Source organism: Oncorhynchus tshawytscha, linkage group LG25 (assembly GCF_018296145.1).
Source record: "Oncorhynchus tshawytscha isolate Ot180627B linkage group LG25, Otsh_v2.0, whole genome shotgun sequence".
Lineage (NCBI taxonomy): Eukaryota > Metazoa > Chordata > Actinopteri > Salmoniformes > Salmonidae > Oncorhynchus > Oncorhynchus tshawytscha.
In genome coordinates this window covers 40,394,916-40,418,445 of record NC_056453.1, presented here as the reverse complement: position 1 = coordinate 40,418,445, position 23,530 = coordinate 40,394,916, and the positions used below count along the sequence as shown (strand labels likewise).

The following is a 23,530-nucleotide window of genomic DNA, read 5'->3' as shown; positions in this document are numbered from 1 at the left end:
ATGGCTCCTCCTGAAGTTCTCTGAGGTTTAGCTAATGGCTCCTCCTGAAGTTCTCTGCTGTTTAGCTAATGGCTCCTCCTGAAGTTCTCTGCGGTTTAGCTAATGGCTCCTCCTGAAGTTCTCTGCTGTTTAGCTAATGGCTCCTCCTGAAGTTCTCTGCTGTTTAGCTAATGGCTCCTCCTGAAGGTCTCTGCTGTTTAGGTAATGTTTCCCAGACTATATCTGAAAAAGAACTGGGGCCCAAAATATTGACTATAGCCTATTCTGAGAGAGTTTCAGCTGTTGAAATAGTGGAACCTAAGCTAGCTACATCATATCAAAACAACACTACAAAGGCTAAGCCATAAATTAGTTTTACTTTATAGGAATTGAGAAATGTACTTGAAATAATCAACATTGGACATTAAAATAAAACATCAACACACTATCAAATACAGTGTTTAAGTCCTTTATAAATATATATATATATATAAATACAGTTGAAGTCGGAATTTTACATACACATTAGCCAAATACATTTAAACTCAATTTAGCAACAATTCCCTGTCTTCGGTCAGTTAGGATCACCACATTATCTTAAGAATGTGAAATGTCAGAATAATAGTAGAGAGAATGATTTATTTCAGCTTTGATTTATTTCATCACATTCCCAGTGGGTCAGAAGTTTACATACACTCAATTACTATTTGGTAGCATTGCCTTTACATTGTTTAACTTGGATCGAACTTGGATCACACGCTCTTTCAGTCCTGACCACAAATTTTCTACAGGATTGAGGTCAGGGCTTTGTGAAGGCCACTCCAATACCTTGACTTTGTTGTCAAGCCATTTTGCCACAATGTTGGAAGTATGCTTGGGGTCATTGTCCATTTGGAAGACCCATTTGAGACCAAGCTTTAACTTCCTGACTGATGTCTTGAGATGTTGCTTCAATATATCCACATAATTTTCCACCATCATGATGCCATCTATTTTGTGAAGTGCACCAGTCCTTCCAGCAGCAAAGCACCCACACAACATGATGCTGCCACCCCCGTGCTTCACGGTAGGGATGGTGTTCTTGGGTCTGCAAGCCTCCCCATTTTTCTTCCAAACATAATGATGGTCATTATGGCCAAACAGTTCTATTTTTGTTTCATCAGACCAGAGGACATTTCTCCAAAAAGTACAATCTCTGTCCCCATATGTAGTTGCAAACAGTAGTCTGGCTTTTTTATGGCGGTTTTGGAGCAGTGGCTTTTTCCTTGCTGAGCGTCCTTTCAGGTTTTGTCAATATAGGACAGTTTACTGTGGATATAGATGCTTCTGTACCTGTTTCCTTAAGCATCTTCACAAAGTCCTTTGATGTTGTTCTGGGATCTCTAGGAGACAGAACTCGTCTCCTTCCTGAGCGGTATGACCACTGCGTGGTCCCATGGTGTTTAAGCTTGCGTACTATTGTTTGTACAGATGAACGTCGTACCTTCAGGCGTTTGGAAATTGCTCCCAAGGATGAATCAGACTTGTGGAGGTCTACAGTTTTTTTTCTGAGGTCTTGGCTGATTTCTTTTGATTTTCCCATGATGTCATGCAAAGAGGGACTGAGTTTGAAGGTAGGCCTTGAAATACATCCCACAGGTACACCTCCAATTGACTCAAATGATGTCAATTAGCCTATCAGAAGCTTCTAAAGCCATTACATCATTTTCTGGAATTTTCCAAGCTGTTTAAAGGCACAGTCAACTTAGTGTATGTCAACTTCTGACCCACTGGATTTGTGATACAGTGAAGTATAAGTGAAATAATCTGTCTGATAACAATTGTTGGAAAACTTACTTGTGTCCTGCACAAAGTAGATGTCCTAACCGACTTGGCAAAACTATAGTTTGTTAACAAGAAAGTTGTGGAGTGGTTGAAAAATAAGTTTTAATGACTCCAACCTAAGTGTATGTAAACTTCAGACTTCAACTGTGTATATATATATATATACATACATACATACAGTACAATAACACAATAAAACATTTACTATTAAACAAATGCAGAAAAAAGCCTTCTGTATGCTTGTATTGTGACTTGCCTAGTTAAATAAAGGTTAAATAAAATAAATACATACTGTAGGAGAGAATCAGTTACCCATCCTGCATTAGTCTTAAACCACCGTGACTGTCCTCAGAGAGTCTGTGCTGTAAATAACTGTAAATCATTATATTTGCATCATGTAGGGAGTGATCCATAAACACATCACTGGTGTGAAAATATGGGTAGGGATTTCAAATGTTATATTTGAATGTCAAGAATTATGGCAACGAAAGAAAAAAACATGTTTTCGATTAAGTATAATGTCGAGTACTTGGTGTCGGGTGCAGTGGGCTATCCATCACGTGGACAATAAAATGAGTTTTTGCTTGACGTTGGAAATGTATGGTCGCCCTTCTACGCCCTAATAACTCACACGCTGTGTTGGGAGCCTGACAGCCGTTGCCGAAAACAGCGGTTATCAATAAAAAATATTTCTGATCAGCATTACACTTAAATGAGGTGATATTACACTATGACGTTTTTGTTTAGGAACAAAATCAAATGAACGACAAATAGTTGGAGCCTTTTAATTGGTCAAATTTAACAGCCATCTTATCATGTGACGTAGTTTAAGTTTACAGCAGTGGTGGGAAAAGTACTGTAATACTTGAGTAAAAGTAAAGATCGCTTAATAGAAAATCACTCAAGGAAAAGTGAAAGTATTTGGTTGTAAATGTACTTAAGTATCAAAAGTAAATGGAATTGATCAAATGTACTTAAGTATCAAATTAAAGGTACAAGTGTAAACCATTTCAAATTCCTTATGTTAAGCAAACCAGACGGCACATTTTTCTTGTTTGTTTTTTATTGACGGATAGCCAGGGGCACACTCCAAAACTCAGACATAATTTACAAACAAAGCATTTGTGTTTATTGAGTCCGACAGATCAGAGGCACTAGGGATGACCAGTGATGTTTTCTTTATAAGTGTGTGAATTGGACCATTCAAATCAAATCAAATTTATTTATAAAGCCCTTCGTACATCAGCTGATATCTCAAAGTGCTGTACAGAAACCCAGTCTAAAACCCCAAACAGCAAGCAATGCAGGTGTAGAAGCACGGTGGCTAGGAAAAACTCCCTAGAAAGGCCAAAACCTAGGAAGAAACCTAGAGAGGAACCAGGCTATGTGGGGTGGCCAGTCCTCTTCTGGCTATGCCGGGTGGAGATTATAACAGAACATGGCCAAGATGTTCAAATGTTCATAAATGACCAGCATGGCCGAATAATAATAAGGCAGAACAGTTGAAACTGGAGCAGCAGCACGGCCAGGTGGACTGGGGACAGCAAGGAGTCATCATGTCAAGTAGTCCTGGGGCATGGTCCTAGGGCTCAGGTCCTCCGAGAGAGAGAAAGAGAGAATTAGAGAACGCACACTTAGATTCACACAGGACACCGAATAGGACAGGAGAGGTACTCCAGATATAACAAACTGACCCTAGCCCCCCGACACATAAACTACTGCAGCATAAATACTGGAGGCTGAGACAGGAGGGGTCAGGAGACACTGTGGCCCCATCCGAGGACACCCCCGGACAGGGCCAAACAGGAAGGATATAACACCACCCACTTTGCCAAAGCACAGCCCCCACACCACCATTTTCCTGTCAAAATGTAACGAGTACTTCTTGGTGTCAGGGAAGATGTAAGTAATATAGTGAAGTAAAAGTAAAAGTTAGCAAAAATATAAATAGTCAAATAAAAGTAGATACCCCAAGTAATTTTTACTTGTTGTCAGGGGAAATTATCCTAGAGGGCAGATTGCATTCATAATATCTTGTTTAGATTTGACAATTTATGTTTATCATATTTTTGATTGGGTAAATTGAGCAACTCAATCTAAACTAAATCAAATGTCAAACTACTGAATTTAGGGTTTCCCTTCAGATAAATTGAAAATAAGGAGTTTGATATTTTTGGGACTTTTTGCATCAGTCCTTATTTTTCTCATTGTCATATTTAAATTCTGACACATAGGCCTAATGAAAAGACAAACAACTGTAGGTGACATTGTACAATATGAGAGAACAAGCACGTGAATAAATGTAATTTGAACCACAGTCAATATAAACAAACATTGTGCACTTTTCAACTCAAAATATAAAAACAATATTTGATATTTTCTATCAACCCTGAATTACTGTCCCTTGGAGCTGCGCTGCCTAATCGAATATGTCAGTCTTCAGTGTTGATGAAATATGATGACATGAGAGTTGTCTACTTTAGACTGAGGCATTGGCTTACGTTCCAAACGGTACACTAATCCCTATATAGTGCACTACTTTTGACCAGAGCCCATACAGTTTCAGTCAAAAGTAGTGCATTAGATAGGGAATAGGGTTCTATTTGGAACTGAAACCTCAGGCATTGGAAGGAGGATCAGGCTGGCACACCATCTCCTCTCCTCTTTCACTTTGACTGCTGCTGCTGCAGATGACCTGAATCTAGACAACTGACACATAACTGGCAGTATAGGGACAAATTGACAGATGACAAAGAGTAAGATTGACGGAGGGTGTGGGGGTGAACACCTGAGACATGCACATTCCACGGTAAGTGCCACAGCACATTGATGTCAGCGAGTGTTTTAATGGAGAATAACTAACCATACTGAAAAGCCCCAGCCATGTACACAATGTATACAAAAGTATGTGGACACCTTTGTCAATCTAGTGAAGTCGGCTATTTCAGCCACACCGTTGCTGACAGGTGTATAAAATTGAGCACACTGCCATGCAATCTCCATAGACAAACATTGGCAGTAGAATGGCCTTACTGAAGAGCTCAGTGAGTTTCAAGGTGAAACCGTCATAGGATGCCACTTTTCCAACAAGTTAGTTTGTCAAATTTCTGCCCTGCTAGAGCTGCCCAGGTCAACTGTAACTGCTGTTACTGTAAAGTGGAAACATGTAGGAGCAACAATGGCTCAGCGGTAGGCCTTGTGAATGTTGACCTGTTTAAAAGGTCTTACTCACATCGGCTACGGAGAGCATGATCACACAGTCGTCCAGAACAGTTGGTGCTTTCATGCATGCTTCAGTGTTGCTTGCCTCGAAGTGAGCAAAAAAGTAATTTAGGTCGTCTGGTGGGCTTGTGTCACTGGGCAGCTCACGGCTGTGCTTCCCTTTGTAGTCCATAATAGTTTGCAAGCCCTGCCACATCCAACAAGCGTTGGAGCCGGTGTTGTAGGACTCAATCTTAGTCCTGTATTGACACTTTGCCTGTTAGATGGTTCGTTGGAGGGCATAGCGGGATTTCTTATAGGCATCTGGGTTGGAGTCCGGATGTTGCCTGTAATCCATGGCTTCTGTTTGGGGTATGTACATACTGTTGATTTTACATTTATTCTACATGCATAACGTGTTTAAAACAACAACACTTCCCATAAAACGAATAGACTATTTATGTCAATGGACATGGTTTAAGTAAATCCCAGGATATCCCCAGGATAAATAATACGCCCGTTTGAGGAGGCGACGTCACATTCCCTTGACCCTCCAATCACCTCAGGGGCTCATTTGATTGGAAGGCGGTAAAGGCTTTAATCTCGAGGCAAATTCAGATGCTGCTGAAGGGAGAAGAGTTTTTCTACTGCATCCAACGTAGAGAGCAAACGCACCGACGTGCTCCTGCCACTGACACACACAGCGACACTGAGGAAGGATGCAGCCGCACACTCCTGCTGCGATATGAACGGGATATGTTCTGATCTTCTCCTCCTCTAATAAGGACTAGACGAAGTTTAACTATTTATTGTTTTTCATTTCGAACTACGGTGCTATAGAAACAACATGTTACTTTGATGCGGGTTTTTTTTTTCTTCGTGAACATCAAATGTATTTTTCTCCCATTTCAATGAGAATTAGGTCATGATCACATCGCCTGCATTGTCTGTTCTGAGAAATAGTATCGTGAATCCGGTGTGGGAGAGCAGTTCTTCAGGGGAGAAGGGCGCAACGACAATCAACAAGCCATTTCTTCATCTCGTCTCTCCCTCAGACCCTTTAAGGCAGGCTAATCGTATACCCATAAAGATTTTGAAAATGCTTACCGCACGGGGAGGTCATATTCTGCACCCGGAGTACCTTCAACCTTTGCCATCAACCCCTATCAGTCCCATCGAGGTAAGCACCACATAGGCTACGGGCTACGGGGGACGTGATAAAATAAGGATAGCAAAAGTGTGATTTTGGCAGTGACAAATTAATCTTCATATGTTTTAGGCCATTTGTATTTAGGCCATTTGTCTTGTACCTATATCAGTTTATTATCATATTGTAATTGTAAAATGAACTGGAGATTAATGTATAAAGTGTTAATATATGGCTAAAGTGCTATGCGCAATGCGATAAACTTGTGCGTAATTTAGTGGTGTTCTCCAACGGCCCATAAAGTACTCCATATATAACAGGAACATATTAGTTAAACACCACATAAAAAAACAATAGAGTGAAAACATGAATAATAAGTATTATTTTCTCTTATTTCGCAGCTGGATGCCAAGAAAAGTCCGTTGGCACTCTTAGCACAGACCTGCTCTCAAATCGGTAAACCAGATCCTTCGTCCTCTTCCAAAATCTCATCCGTAACCTCAAATGGATCTAGTGACAAAGAGACCAAACCCGGACCACTAAAAATGAGTGACATTGGAAATGAAGACAAATCAAGCTTCAAACCCTACGCCAAATCATCGGAGAAAAACAAGGACTCCTCATTCGGCAGCGGCAGTCTGAGTGGAGATAAAGCTAGTTTCCGAGTGCCTAGCGCCACCTGCCAGCCGTTCACCCCCAGGACAGGCAGCCCCAGCTCCTGCCACTCTGTGTCTCCGCTGCCGTCAGATGGTAAGCAGGGAGACACAGAGGAAAAGAAGAAGGAATTTGATAGCAATAAAAACAGTACAACGGAGAGCGGCAGCGGTCACAGCCGGATATGTGGGGTTAATGGTGAGGTTAACCAACGCCAGGAGAACATTTCTGGTTCAAAGGCTATCACATCAGACTCACTCACATCTGTCTCCTCGTCATCATCTGTTCTGGGTTCAGGAGGACTCGTAGCGCCCGTCTCCCCCTACAAACCTGGTCACAGTGTTTTTCCCCTACCGCATTCCGGCATGACCTACCCTGGAAGTTTAGCAGGTGCGTATGCAGGCTATCCCCAACACTTTCTCCCTCATGGAATGACTTTAGACCCGACGAAATCTAGCAGTCAACTACTAAGCGCTCAGTTTGCCAGCCAACTTCAGTGCAGTAAGGCTGGGAGCCCCTTGTCCAGGTCTTCTCCTCCGTCTCTAATGTCTGCTAGCCTGTGCAGAGACCCATACTGCCTGAGTTACCACTGCCCGAGCCACTTATCCGGTGCCTCCGGTGCCTCGCAGTGCCATGAATCCTCGGCTTTGAAGTCAGGATACCCTCTCATGTACCCAACTCACCCTTTGCATAGCGTGCATTCCTCGCCGCCATCTTTTGCTGGACACCCGTTATACCCCTATGGCTTCATGCTCCCAAATGACCCTCTGCCACACGTCTGTAATTGGGTGTCGGCTAACGGACCCTGTGACAAGCGTTTTTCTTCCTCAGAAGAGCTTCTCAATCACCTAAGAACTCACACTGCTTTTGCGGGGACGGAGAAGTTGATATCAGGGTACCCGGGTTCATCTTCGCTAGCCAACGCTGCCGCGGCCGCCATGGCTTGCCATATGCACATGCCCCCGAACGGGGCGCCGGGAAGCCCTGGAACGCTCACACTCAGGAGCCCGCATCACCCTCTGGGACTGAGCACGCGCTATCACCCCTATTCAAAGAGCCCCATGCCACCCGGAGCATCGATTCAGATGCCCGCTGCAACAGGTTCATATTACTCTCCCTATGCCTTGTATGGACAGAGGCTCACCACGGCATCGGCATTAGGATACCAGTAGAAGATGCAGGACAGACCGACATACGGACAATAACTATACATTTATAAAGGAGATTCTACGCCTAAATGACATTATTGGGGGTGTATTTCATGCAGGACAGGATCCGTGGGCTCAATGTATTTATTTGCGATAGCTCCAAGCGTGACAAAAAATAAAGTAATTATAATATAATTGGTAAGAAGCTCAAGGTGCATTATTTTTGTTTGTTTTTTTGACAGTTAAGATGTAGGCTTTATTTGATGACGCCATTTTGATGTTACATTGACATTACAAGTCAGTATGTATATGTCGTTTTTTGAAATGCTAATTTTTAGACTTTTATGTTTCCTACATACATCAAGTCTGCAGCCTATTCGTTATTTTTTTCATTGTGTTTTTCATCGGAAAAGTGGTTGCCTATTTCTGTGTCTGTTGGGCCTATACCGCACATTGCAAATCACTTTTCCACGTTAGGCTATGCCTTAGAATGACATGTTTAAATCATTTCTGGTAAATTGGGCTCTCTCATATTTCTTCATAAATTACATTATTCATTCCACAAGCTAAATCAGGTTTATGAACCTGGTAGGTTGTTTATGGAATAAATAATTCGACCTAAAAATGACTTAATGATAAACACTTGAGTATGTGGGACATGAGCATAATTGGTCTGTTTAAAAAAAAAAATCGATGCAATTTAATTTGTGGAATTGCATTTAAGATGTGTGTAAGCCTATTTCCATTTTAAGTCTGTGCCACATAAACTTCATTTTAGTAACATTTTATTCGAATCACATTTTATTCACATTTCATACCTTTAAGACTGCAAAATATATTTTGTTCAACTTTTAAAACATTGAAACCAAAATGCAGCCTAGGCTACTGTCATCTGCCACAATGCATTTCGCCACTCAATGTGCAATAGTCTTTTCGCTGTTGTTGTTGCAGTAATTTAGGCCGTAGCCTAATAATCTTTCACCGATATTCATTTCAACATGCCATTAGAAAATGTAGCATCATTTTTTTTACAAATTATATTTAGCCTACACCCTCAAACGAATGATGGTCTCAGTCAGATACAATCCGAATAAGGAAGTTAGCCGCGTGTAGACTTATTCTTAAAAATATGCAATTTCAGCAGCACGTTGTGAAAGAACAATCCATCTTAAAAAGTAACATCCCAAAGAACATAAATTAATGTTTTGGGGTCTTGTTTTCGTCTCGCAGGATTACTTTTGGACATTGTCTTATTTGTCTGGGCAGAGAGTTTTTCATAGCAGAAAAGTGGGATTAGATATATTTATGCATTTGCTCTAAAAACAATTATGCCTATTATTTTTGTTAGGGTAAATATTTAGTTCAGGCTATACTGTGTACAGGGGCTATATGATCTATTTATTTATTAGATTTTTATTTAACCTTCATAACTAGGCAAGTATGTTAAGAACAAATTCTTATTTACAATGATGGCCTACACCGGGCAAACCCCAACCCAGGCGACGCTGGGCCAATTGCGCGCCGCCCTATGGGCCACATCATATATCCTAAAGTCAGAACTCTTTATTCTACGAAAAAAACGCTGTTATATTTTAGGTTATGGCGTTATGTTTTAGATTGTGGGGTTTGCAAGTCCATTGCGTTGAAATGTTTTTCTTTATCAACTTGTCTAAAGAAAAACGAACCGTTCTGGAATATGTTTTTCAGACTCCATTGTTCCATAGCCTACCATATAGGACAAACCAACACGCGTTTATATCGTCAAACTACAGTTACTGAATGTCAAACAAATTATGGCGAACACAATATCTTAAATCAGATCGACCACTCCATAAGTACAGATGTATTTTCGATACAATCCTTGCACAGATCAATATCCGAGGCATTCAACCAAGAAACCAACATGCGGGCGAAATAATCTATAGCTGTCTGAAAGTACTTATAGGTTACTACCGTCGAGAAGGCACATCAACTGTAGGCCTATTGCTGTTTTGAGAGGATTGTTATTACATAATCTACTAAGAAAGGGGTTTCACTTGTTTTATGATTCTACAATCTGGAAAATGAAAACACCTCCACCCTACTCCTGAAGAAAAGGGACCGCGCCGCTGCTGACGCGTCTTAACGCACAGTAGGCCTATATGCACGCACACATCGGGTAACTAGGCTGCACACCTATTCCCACTATGTGATGTATTAGGACAACATTACAACCGCAATTAATAATGACTGTATGTGTGTGTGTGGGTCTGTATGTGTGTGTGTGTGTGTGTGTGTGTGTGTGTGTGTGTGTGTGTGTGTGTGTGTGTGTGTGTGTGTGTGTGTGTGTCTCTGTGCGTTTTCCACATCAAAAGCATGTATGTCAATATAACGCTGGATTAATGGATTAATTAATTTAAACATTGCCAAATTATTTCTCAGAAGAATAATTTTAATCCTCCAGGTTAAATTATGAGATCACACCTTATTTTGTGAACAAAAAAATAATTGGCTAATTGTGCTAAACAATGATTTATGATGACCCCCAGTGTGAGACATTTACACAGCTTTTGTGATTGCAGTATTGAAGCCGTATGAAGTAGATAGCATGGATTCAAGCAAGGCCTAACACATTACATCATCTCCTTAACCACAACTACTGAATCAAGAAAACAATGTCATTACCATCCCAGAGTTCCCAGAGTAAATCACAGCTATTCTGTCATAACCCATCCCAGAGTAAATCACAGCTATTCTGTCATAACCCATCCCAGAGTAAATCACAGCTATTCTGTCATTACCCATCCCAGAGTAAATCACAGCTATTCTGTCATTACCCATCCCAGAGTAAATCACAGTTATTCTGTCATTACCCATCCCAGAGTAAATCACAGCTATTCTGTCATTACCCATCCCAGAGTAAATCACAGCTATTCTGTCATTACCCATCCCAGAGTAAATCACAGCTATTCAGTCATTACCCATCCCAGAGTAAATCACAGCTATTCTGTCATTACCCCTCCCAGAGTAAATCACAGCTATTCTGTCATAACCCATCCCAGAGTAAATCACAGCTATTCTGTCATAACCCATCCCAGAGTAAATCACAGCTATTCTGTCATTACCCATCCCAGAGTAAATCACAGCTATTCTGTCATTACCCATCCCAGAGTAAATCACAGTTATTCTGTCATTACCCATCCCAGAGTAAATCACAGCTATTCTGTCATTACCCATCCCAGAGTAAATCACAGCTATTCTGTCATTACCCATCCCAGAGTAAATCACAGCTATTCAGTCATTACCCATCCCAGAGTAAATCACAGCTATTCTGTCATTACCCCTCCCAGAGTAAATCACAGCTATTCTGTCATTACCCATCCCAGAGTAAATCACAGCTATTCTGTCATTACCCATCCCAGAGTAAATCACAGCTATTCTGTCATTACCCATCCCAGAGTAAATCACAGTTATTCTGTCATTACCCATCCCAGAGTAAATCACAGCTATTCTGTCATTACCCATCCCAGAGTAAATCACAGCTATTCTGTCATTACCCATCCCAGAGTAAATCACAGCTATTCTGTCATTACCCCTCCCAGAGTAAATCACAGCTATTCTGTCATTACCCCTCCCAGAGTAAATCACAGCTATTCTGTCATTACCCCTCCCAGAGTAAATCACAGCTATTCTGTCATTACCCATCCCAGAGTAAATCACAGCTATTCTGTCATTACCCATCCCAGAGTAAATCACAGCTATTCTGTCATTACCCATCCCAGAGTAAATCACAGCTATTCTGTCATTACCCATCCCAGAGTAAATCACAGCTATTCTGTCATTACCCATCCCAGAGTAAATCACAGCTATTCTGTCATTACCCATCCCAGAGTAAATCACAGCTATTCTGTCATTACCCATCCCAGAGTAAATCACAGCTATTCTGTCATTACCCATCCCAGAGTAAATCACAGCTATTCCCAAGAGATAAAATCAACATCATTAATGGTCACAAGTCATATTCATCAAATTGACCAGCCCTTTTCAACAGATTAATTCTTTACTATCCTTCTCTCCCATGATGCATGATGCTAGCCCACAACTCACCACCCCAACCAGCCTGCTGTCTCAATGACGTGGGGCCTGTTTCTCATTTACAAATGGCACATCAATGTGATTTGGAGAACATGTGAGAATATAAATGATGTCACTCATGTAGCTCATGTATCTTTACACGTTTTGGGGAGTTCCTGGTTTTGGGGACTTCCTGGTTTTGGGTTTGAACTGTTGCAACTCAATATTAGGAAGGTGTTCCTAATTTTTTGTTCATTCAGTGTATACTGTAGATGTTTACATATATGTACTGTACATAAACAGCACAAAAATGAAAACAGCAGGAAATAACCCTGAACATCTCCACTCAATACATTGTCTTCCCCTTGCAGAATGTACTGAAATTCCTCTCCTCTCCTCTCCTCTCCTCTCCTCTCCTCTCCTCTCCTCTCCTCTCCTCTCCTCTCCTCTCCTCTCCTCTCCTCTCCTCTCCTCTCCTCTCCTCTCCTCTCCTCTCCTCTCCTCTCCTCTCCTCTCCTCTCCTCTCTCTCTCCTACATCCCATCCTCTCCTCTCCTCTCCTACATCCCATCCTCTCCTCTCCTCTCCTCTCCTCTCCTCTCCTACATCCCATCCTCTCCTCTCCTCTCCTACATCCCATCCTCTCCTCTCCTCTCCTACATCCCATCTTCTCCTCTCCTCTCCTACATCCCATCTTCTCCTCTCCTCTCCCACATCCCATCCTACCTACCATTGGATTATGTCCCCCCTAAATCACACTGAAATGACAGAATCTGCTTTTCCACATGTTGTCGGGGTGATATAGCCTTAACATGAGAGACTAGATGGTTTGGTGCCTCCCACTGAATCTCCAGCCTGCCACCTGTTTTACTTTGAATTCCAATGCTAGGACGACATCTGGCCCCTTCTGGCCCAGAGAATATAGCAGTGTACCATGACGTGCAACAGACAAATGCTGACATTAAGAATGGTGTATGTACGTCTGGGCATGGGCTGTACACTATGGGCATGCCCATCATTTGTGCTGCACAGCTGCACACCATGTGGTGGAGTGATGTGTGTGTGTGTGTGTGTGTGTGTGTGTGTGTGTGTGTGTGTGTGTTGGCGCTGTTACTGTCTTAAAACACTTCCAGATTTTAGGATGTAAATCTTGGTGGGGTAAACTCAAATTGTTTTCATGCATGCCAGCAAAGCCACTACACAACACTAAACAATATATTAATTGTACTATAACATTGACAAACTGTTTAGGCCTACATAAAGATATCCCAACAGCAGAGCTTTCTTTTCAGCACCATGGAGTGAATCCTTAGCACCACTACACCTGGATATCGGTGGAGCCTTGTCTGGCAGCGAAACAGTTCATTCACCCTCATTTAATACCTTTAAATCAAACATAGATGATATGGCTGACTTGCTTAAACAAATGTGGTTTCTACTAACAATTGAGATGTACAAACTATGGCATAAGGGACAGATGAGCGGATAAGAGGCAATCTATAATTTCGATTAAGACATTAATGAGCGAGCTAAGACGGATGTATTCAATACAACAATTTTTCAGCACTTTTGAAATGTACAGTGACAGAATTCAGAACATGGGCCGTTCTTACAGTATTCTCCCTGTACACCAAATCAGAACTGTAGGATAAACGAAGGGGGCATATAAGCAGACAATTAAAGCTCATACAATATTCAATGATGACATTTCTCTAAAACAGGCTATAGGCTACATGTGCACCACTAAGTCAGAATGGCAGGCTAAGTTATGAGGGGGAAAGGAACCACATTATTAAGGTGAAGCACATGGCCTACTAACAGCTTACTACACAACATACACTTAGCATTACTGAGCTACAGTATACATATCTCCCTGGCATATTACATCATTTATGCAGCAGCCTACAATACATTGTTGGACTCACCTTATTGTGCTGTGCTCACTTGAACAGGAAGGTGGCGGGGTGGTCCTTCTTGTGGGCAAATTTTGTCATGAAACTTTGTCATCAAAGTCTGGCATTCTCTGGATTTATGGTGCGCTCAAGACAACTGTGAACTCTGTAAAAAAAAAAAACAAGGTTGAATCATGCCGTCAGTGATCATCAGGTACGAGCTCTAGAAAGAGGCACGAGTTCCTGACTTGGAACTCCGTGTTGGATGACCGATCAAAACGTATTTTCCCAGTGGGAGCTATTTTCTTTCAGAGTTCCCAGTTGTCTTGAACTCGCTGAAGTCTGAGATTTCCCAGTTGTGAGTTCCCAGTTGTTTTGAATGCACCAGAAGTCATGCTGGATTGACAGTATGACCAATGTATTCAACCTTTTCAGGCCCATGGTGTTGCATGTGAATGTTTATCCTTTTAAGCTTGGAAAAGAGACCCTTAAACCCAGACTTGGACCACACACCCACTCCACTGAATAGCAGGCTAGTGATGGCTTTGCAACGCCTGCAGTTAGCCACTGATTCCTTCAAAACCACATATTGTTGAATTTGCCATTTCCAACTTGCTGTGTAATGCTCATGTCCAATGGCTGATGAGCACTGATACGTTTTATTGATCATTTCTCTTCATAATTTCTCTTGATATGACAAGGATCTAAAAGTTTTTGCCAGTAAATTGTCGACTTGATTCATGACGATGTCTGCTAGCTTGCTAGCTAAGATTTTGAAAGTATGTTGTTGACATGATCAGTCCAATCAGATATAACGTGATTTGACGTAATTTTATCTGTGGCCAATGACGTTGAGCCTTCTTGAATGGGCACTTCTAAAGTAAATCTATGGCAGCACCCAAGGGGCTTGAATTTCGAGCTCTCCCCGTCGATTTTATGGTGACGTAGTGTCCCCATGAGTGACAGAACACTGAGCCAATTACAGCGCAACTGGAGAACATTACCAACCCCTACGCTCTGTATTTTCCGCTGGCTGTCCCACCACCACAGAAAGCGCTTGGCTGAAACACCTGAATTTAGGAGCTGCCTTACTCAATAAAGCAAAAAATACCATGTTTGTTTTTGGCTTTATTAAATAAAATATATTTTTTTACATTGTTTGCAAACTGATATGTGACACGTATTAATGCCAAAATAACATAACAACGTTTTTTTTTTATCTGAACAGGTGGGGCTCAAAACAGGTGGGGCACCTGCCCTGAATGACGGGTCGCTACTGAACACCACAGTGAGTCAAACACTACTGGCGTAATGCTTGAAATGCTCTGGAGACACCTTAACCCTTAATAGTCTATTGATGCACCCGTGCTTCGATCTAAGTAACATAATAAACAAATAATACAAAAATCCCATCAAAATCAGTCAGTTTAAGCTAGAGTTATCTGGGCTTCCTCTCAAACCACCATATCCTCCCATGTCGGCGGAACTGGTCTGAAGGTAACTTGGTATAAAAAAAATCATGGAAGTATGGAGGTAGTTTTGCGCCAACAAAATAATTTTGTCCTGAAAACAAAGTGTTATGTTTGTGGCAAATCCAATACAACACATTACTCAGTACCACTCTCCATATTTTTAAGAATGGTAGTGGCTGCATTATGTTATGGGTATGCTTGTAATCGTTAAGGACTGGGGAGTTTTTCAGGATAAACAAGAAATGGAATGGAGCTAAGCACAGGCAAAATCCTAGAGTAAAACCTGGTTCAGCCTGCTTTCCACCAGACACTGAGAGATTAATTCACCTTTCAGTAGGACAATAACCTAAAACACAAGGCCAAATCTACACTAGAGTTGCTTACCAAGAAGACAGTGAATGGTCCTGAGTAGCCAAGTTACAGTTTTGACTTAAATCTACTTGAAAATGTTTCTTGAGTTTTGATCAACAACCAAACGAGTAATGGGTCATTTAAACAAGTAATGGGCAAATATTGCACAATCCAGGTGTGGAAAGCTCTTAGAGATGTACCCAGAAAGACTCACAGCAGTAATCACTGCCAAAGGTGTTTCTACAAAGTATTGACTCAGGGGTGTGAATACTTAAAGTGGGGAAAAATACTTTTTTTCCACCATAATTTGCAAATAAATTCATTAAAAATCCTACAATGTGATTTTCTGGATTTTTCTTCTCATTTTGTCTGTCATAGTTGAAGTGTACCTATGATGAAAATTACAGGCCTCTCTCATCTTTTTAAGTGGGAGAACTTGCACAATTGGTGGCTGACTAAATACTTTTTTTGCCCCACTGTATGTAAATGAGATATTTCTGTATTTCAATAAATTTACAAACGTTTCTAAAAAATATTGTTTGAAGATGGGTGATTTTTTTTAATCCATGTTAAATTCATGCTGTAACACAACAAAATGTGGAATAAGTCAAGGGGTGTGAATACTTTCTGAAGGCACTGTATGTGTAAAAAAATATATATATTTCCTAAGCTTTCTTATATCTCCTAGACGTAGGACAGACACTTCAAAACCTTATTCCTTACGGTGTATTTTTTGACAGTCTGTTTTGCCATTTATGAATGTGTTATTCAATGTGTTTCTATGGGCAATCGTAGTAAAGGCCAAATTCATTGTTTTATTAAATAATCTTAAAATATGTTTTTACATACCTACAGGGGTCCTTATTAAATTCAAAATCAAATAGCTAAATGAGCCATGGTATGACCATCTTAAAACAATTCCATATGTTAGATTAGTGGAACCAACCTTTAGAGGTTAAACAGATTGATACAGAGATGTAATTCTTAAAACAACTCCATATGTTAGATTAGTAGAACCCCCCCAACCTTTAGAGGTTAAACAGATTGATACAGAGATGTAATTCTTAAAACAACTCCATATGTTAGATTAGTAGAACCCCCCAACCTTTAGAGGTTAAACAGATTGATACAGAGATGTAATTCTTAAAACAACTCCATATGTTAGATTAGTAGAACCCCCCCCAACCTTTAGAGGTTAAACAGATTGATACAGAGATGTAATTCTTTGTGTGTCCCAAATGGAAACCTATTCCCTTTATAGCCCATAGGTCTCTGAAAGGAAGTTGTGTGCCCTTTACAATGCAGTCTCTGTTTCTTTCACATTGTTGCAGGTTTTGGAGGGGGGATAGGGGAGGGGGGGGTACGTGCTGTGAGATACATGTGTTTGTTCATGTCGATGTTACATTTGGTTATTATTCACACATGCTTGAAGTAACCCATCTAATAAAAATAATGATTGAAATGTCCCAATACAATATTATTGGACTCCAGACACATTTTATTGGTACATTCACTTTTATACGGTTGGGATTTTGTGAATACATTTCGTAGTAATATGAATGTAGCTCCTTCTTTATATGGGTCCTAAATGGCTCCCTGCTATTCCTTACATAGTGGATTACTTTTCACCAGAACCCTAATAAATACAACACTAATACAATACCACATATACAGTTGAAGTCAGAAGTTTACATACACCTTAGCCAAATACATTTAAACTCAGTTTTTATTTTTTTAGGTCAGTTAGGATCACCACTTTATTTTAATAATGTGAAATGTCAGAATAATAGTAGAGAGAATGATCTATTTCAGCTTTTATTTCATTCATCACATTCCCAGTGGGTCAGAAGTTTACATACACTCAATTAGTGTTTGGTAGCATTGCCTTTAAATTGTTTAACTCGTGTCAAATGTTTCGGGTAGCCTTCCACAAGCTTCCCACAATAAGTTGGGTGAATTTTGTCCCATTCTTCCTGACAGAGCTGGTGTAACTGAGTCAGGTTTGTAGGCCTCATTGCTCGCACACACTTTTTCAGTCCTGCCCACAAATGTTCTAAAGGATTGCGGTCAGGGCTTTTAAAATAATTTACAACTTTCAGATGAGACTGAATTAAGATGACTATGGATATTGACAGCTACTGTATTGATGTAAAATATTACTAGGTCTTTAAGAGTTTATTCGGAAGATAACAGCTCTATAAATATTATTTCGTGGTGCCCCGACTCTCTAGTTAATTACATTTACATGATTAGCTCAATCAGGTGATATTAATTACAGAGAATTTATTTTATAGAATAGCATGTCATATCAATTAATCTGGCATAGCCAAAGACACGACAGAAGCTTCTAAATCCATGACATCATTTTCTGGAATTTTCCAAGCTGTTTAAAGGCACAGTCAACTTAGTGTATGTAAACTTCTGACCCACTGGAATTGTGTTGCAGTGAGTTATAAGTGAAATAATCTGTCTGTAAGCAATTGTTGGAAAAATGTATTGTGTTATGCACAAAGTAGATGTCTTCTTAACAAAATATAGATTTGGCAAGTCGGTTAGGACATTTGTGGAGTGGTTGAAAAACAAGTTAATGACTCCAACATAAGTGTATGTAAACTTCCGACTTCAACTGTGTATATATATATAGTGTTCTGTGTGTTTTTACCTTTGACTCACCTTGGCTTAGTACGAGCCACAGCTGACTACAGGTGCAACCTGGACTCAGCGTTAGACGTAACATAGTAAATGTAAATCAAATTACATTTTATTTGACACTTGCGCCAAATACGACAGGTGTCGTATTCCACCTCTCGGTGGAATGCTTAATTACAAGCCCTTAACCAACAATGCAGTTTTAAGAAAATACCTAAAAAAAAAAAAATAGTAAGAGATAAGAATAACCAATAATTAAAGAGCAGCAGTAAATATCAATAGCGGGGCTATATACAGGTGGTACCGGTACAGAGTCAATGTGCGGGGGCACCGGTGTCGAGGTAATTGAGGTAATATGTACATGTAGTTAGAGTTATTAAAGTGACTATGTACGTAGCCTTGTAGTTCTAAATAAATTACCCAATCAAGAGACCCTGTTTTTACTTCAACTTTAGCGTTGGTTTGCTTTGATACACCTTCCACAATGGTTATGTACACTTCTGGTCCTGGAAAGGAGACCGTTCACTACTCACCGCTTCGCTGCTGCTGGCTCACTGTTCACAAAGGCATAGGAAAACAGATGACCTTTTGCCTGTTCAATCAACTGAAAAGTGTGTATTCAATCATTGTGAGAAAAAAATAATGGTTTATTTTTGCTGGAGAAAGACTTCAGTTCTCCAAACAAGAGCCATATTAATCACCACTTCATCACATCCTGATACTGACAGGGCAGAGTAAACCGCTTACATCCAAAATGGCACCCTATTCCCTATATAGTGCACTACTTTTGACCAAGCCCCATAGTGCTCTGGTCAAAAGTAATGCACTATTTAGGTAATAGTGTGGCATTTGGGACCTAAGCCAGACCTTAAACAAAGGGGAGTTAAACCTGTGTTTTTACATTCCTTATGAAAAAAAGCACATGTGAACTCTGCATTGTACTAAGCTAACACACTGCTATTTGATTTGGAAATGTACGACCTCTGTAGGTATTAAAAAAATATATTTAAAAAGTATTTGATAAAATATAGAATTCGGCCTTTACTTCTATAGCCCATAGAAATACATTGAATGACACGCAGTATAAAAAAAATACATCAGGAATACGGTATTTGGATATAAGAAAGCTTTGGATTATTTGTAAGATGTTTGTTTTTTTAAACATATTTAACCCATTTTTTTGGGGGTGGGGCACAAAACTACTTCCCATATTTAACCCATTTTTTTGGGGGTGGGGCACAAAACTACTTCCCTTCCTTTTTGAAATTGGAACAGGTAGAACTAAACGGGGAACACCATCGTGTTTGTGAGTCTTCCCTTTCCATAGATAGGTAAATAGGTAAATTAGTTTGTAGGCAAACCCATACGGATGCTATAGACGTTTTCATAAGACAGATTTTCGGAACTGTAGTGTTTGGGAGATAAGCAGCATGTTATTTTGTACACCTATTATGCACACCTGGTTGAAAATGGTATGCACTTGTTCAGTGCGTGATATTAGAAATGCATATCTGATTGGATGCCCATAGTTTAATTGGCAGGGCCTCATTGGTTTTGGGCCAGGGTATTCAAGTATGCTTCCTTTGAGCAGGTGCAGATGGACTCAGCTCGGAACCGGCTACATTGTATCTGCTGTCATGTTGGAAATAAACCGTCTTTGTGATGTTAAGGCTTTATACTGTCGAGTTTCTCTTTGCAATAACTAAAAAGAACCCACTTCCTTTACCCAGGGATGCAACAGGAACGTTTCCTGGTCTGACAAACAGCTCTGTAGCTCTGCCACTTTTCACCACAAAGGCAACAGGTATCGATGGATGTGGTGGATTGAGACAAAGCCCATAGCTAAATAATGAGCTACCCTGTGAAGAGGTTTTTGTGCATTGACTTAATGGCAACATGTAGCCAGAAGTTGCTGTGAATGTCATTTCTTAACTGCAAACTACTTGTCAGTAAGTTACAGGAAGTAGTTTGGGGGTTAATAATAGTCTTTTATTATTTCTTTACTATTTTGTTGAGTAGGCGGGTGCTGAAAGAAATGTTGTGCACATGCCACAGAGCTATATTGGTCTGCTAATACAGCACTATTAAAGGCTCAGTGCACTAATTTCATGAAAAAAAAATGGAAAAAAATAATATATATATATATATATATATAACAGTAGCAGTCAAAACTTTGGACATACCTACTCATTCAAAGGTTTTTCATTATTTTTACTATTTTCTACATTGTAGAATAATAGTGAAGACATCAGAACTATGAAATAACACATATGGAATCATGTAGTAACCAAAAAAGTGTTAAACAAAATCGAAATATATTTTAGATTATTCAAAGTCGCCACCCTTTGCCTTGATGACAACTTTGCACACTCTTGGCATTCTCTCAACCAGCTTCACCTGGAAAGTTTTTCCAACAGTCTTGAAGGAGTTCCCACATATGCTGAGCACTTGTTGGCTCCTCTTCCTTCACTCTGTGGTCCAACACATCCCAAACCATTTCTATTGGGTTGAAGTCGTGAGAAAAGAAGAAACATGTACATGCTCTTGCTAGTATCACTACTCGTTGTTAAGCTTTACGTTGCGGCCTCAAGGCCTTCGTCAGAGCTCTGTAAAGCTTAATAAAGAGCAGTGATACTAGCAATGTCAGGGATTTCCTCCTCTTCTTCCAAAGAGGAGAGGCGAAAAGGATCAGAGGACCAATACGCGGCGTGGTAAGTGTCCATGGTTCTTTTAATATGTAAATGTACACATGAACACTACAAAAAAATAAACATGGAACGTGTGAAACCCTAAACAGTCCTATCTGGTGCAAAGACAGAGACAGGAACAATCACCCACAAACACACAGTGACACCCAGGCTACCTAAGTATGATTCTCAATCAGAGACAACTAATGACACCTGCCTCTGATTGAGAACCATACTAGGCCGAAACATAGAAATACCCAAAACCTAGAAAAACAGACAGACTGCCCACCCAACTCACGCCCTGACCATACTAACTAAATGACAAAACAAAGGAAATAAAGGTCAGAACGTGACAAGCAAGAGCAGTGTGCAGGTTTCTTATTTTTTTGTTGCCTTGTACCTGCAGTAAAGATAGCTCAGATGTGCTAGTGCCTTTTGAATTTTGAATACTCACTTCCCTACCACACCAGTGAGTGTGATGGATCAGCTACAGTAAGTTACTGTGAATTTGACAATAAATCCCTTTTAACTAGCTGACAATAAGTTATTGCAAATTAAACATGAACTACCTTTGAATTAACTGCCATAAAGCTATTGGAAAATGCATAGGAACGTCTTAACAGTGCAGCTCATGATTGTCACAACTTCTTACTAAGATTGCAAAACCATTTCAAAAGACATGCTCAACCTTCAACAACATCATGAAACCCCAAACTGGTACAACACTGACGGTTGTCACAAATACAACATGCCCCCAAATATGCTTATGAGCCCTCAGCAGCACATTGCCCCACCTACATTTCAAAGTGCAGTAATGAGTGTACCTAATGCTGCATTCGTAACCAAGTGGAAAGTGGGAATTTACCACATACGACTGGGAAAAATTATATTGAATGGCCTTCCAACTGGTAATTACTGGTGAGAAACACGTCTATCATTCCTGAGCTCTGATTTCTTACACATGCTGACCTCGGACGTCACCTACTAAGGTAATGACCTCAATAACAGGGTTTTCGTCAGTTAAATGTAAAAACAAAATATTATTTATAAGAAGCTATTCTATTCATATGTTTTTTTAACTCTATACTTTCTTTTCAAGCTTGATAGCTGTACTTGTAGTTTATGGTTGAAGAAGTTTGTTGTCAATTGGCATTTCCCAACGATTTCAAAGCACGTGAATGCATCTTCTGGTATTTACGACTTCACAACTGGTAAATTCTCTCCTCCCACATGATTACAAATGCAGATTTTTGTTCAATATATTGGGTAGAAAAATTCATCATTATACTTGATTATCTGCACAAACACCCTAAAAGGTACCAACCATTACCATATGAGTTCCTACATGTACCTCTGAAGGTACCTTATGTGTACCTATGACCTTACACTTTAATTTCCTTAAACATTCATTTCCTATGGCCTCCCGGGTGGCGCAGTGGTTAAGGTGCTACCAGAGACTCTGGGTTCGCACCCAGGCTCTGACGTACGCACAATTGGCCTAGCGTCATCCGGGTTAGGGAGGGCTTGGACGGTAGGGATATCCTTGTCTCATTGCGCACCAGCGACTCCTGTGGTGGGCCAGGCGCAGTGAAAGCTTACCAAGATTGCCAGGTGCACGGTGTTTCCTCCGACACATTGGTGCGGCTGGCTTCCGGGTTGGATGTGTGCTGTGTTAAGAAGCAGTGCGGCTTGGTTGGGTTGTGTATCGGAGGACGCATGACTTTCAACCTTCGTCTCTCCCAAGCCCGTACAGGAGTTGTAGTGATGAGACAGTTGAAACAATTAAACAATTGGATACCACGAAATTGGGGAGAAAAAGGGGGGTAAAAATTCAACAACATTATTTTCCTATGATACATCTCTGCACTTACGGGTGCCATCTGTTATTGTCACGGTCGTCCTCCTCTTCATCTGAAGAGGAGAGGCGAGAAGGATCGGAGGACCAAAATGCGGCGTGGTATGTGTTCATGATGAATATTTAATAAAAGAAAGTACTGAACACTGAATACAAAAACAACTAACGACCGTGAAGCTATAAATGAGACCTGTGCTGACACAAGCAACTAACATAGACAATCACCCACAAACAAACAGTGCAACCCAGGCTACCTAAGTATGATTCTCAATCAGAGACAACTAATGACACCTGCCTCTGATTGAGAACCATACTAGGCCGAAACATACAAATCCCCAAATCATAGAAAAACAAACATAGACTGCCCACCCAACTCACGCCCTGACCATACTAAATAAATACAAAACAAAGGAAATAAAGGTCAGAACGTGACAGTTATTCTGACTATTCTCTCATCATTGATTTAATTTAATTATTTAGTTTTTTCTCTGTATTTTTTCTGTTGTCTAATGTTGGTGGGGAATATTATTCTGTTTTAATGTTATTCACCGAATCACTATGATAGTTTTTCTTGTGTATTTTTAACAGAGCTGAGATTGACGTTGAAGTCCAAAGTGTA

General features: G+C 40.3%; 1 protein-coding gene across 1 annotated transcript; it reads left to right on the top strand.

Annotated features, from left to right (window-relative positions):
• The first annotated feature begins 5,621 nt into the window (after nucleotides 1-5,621).
• LOC112224695 (zinc finger protein 503) lies at nucleotides 5,622-8,741 on the top strand. Its single transcript, XM_024388393.2, has 2 exons — nucleotides 5,622-6,184; nucleotides 6,553-8,741. Exons 1-2 carry the CDS (start codon nucleotides 5,930-5,932, stop codon nucleotides 7,975-7,977), a joined length of 1,680 nt encoding a protein of 559 aa, XP_024244161.1. The 5' UTR covers nucleotides 5,622-5,929; the 3' UTR covers nucleotides 7,978-8,741.
• Nucleotides 8,742-23,530: the final 14,789 nt, after the last annotated feature.

Excerpts from the sequence above, each read along its gene's own strand:
- LOC112224695 (XM_024388393.2), top strand. The coding sequence starts at position 5,930 with ATGATCACATCGCCTGCATTGTCTGTTCTGAGAAATAGTATCGTGAAT. Across the intron at positions 6,185-6,552 it reads CCCCTATCAGTCCCATCGAG|CTGGATGCCAAGAAAAGTCC; the intron begins GTAAGCACCACA and ends CTTATTTCGCAG.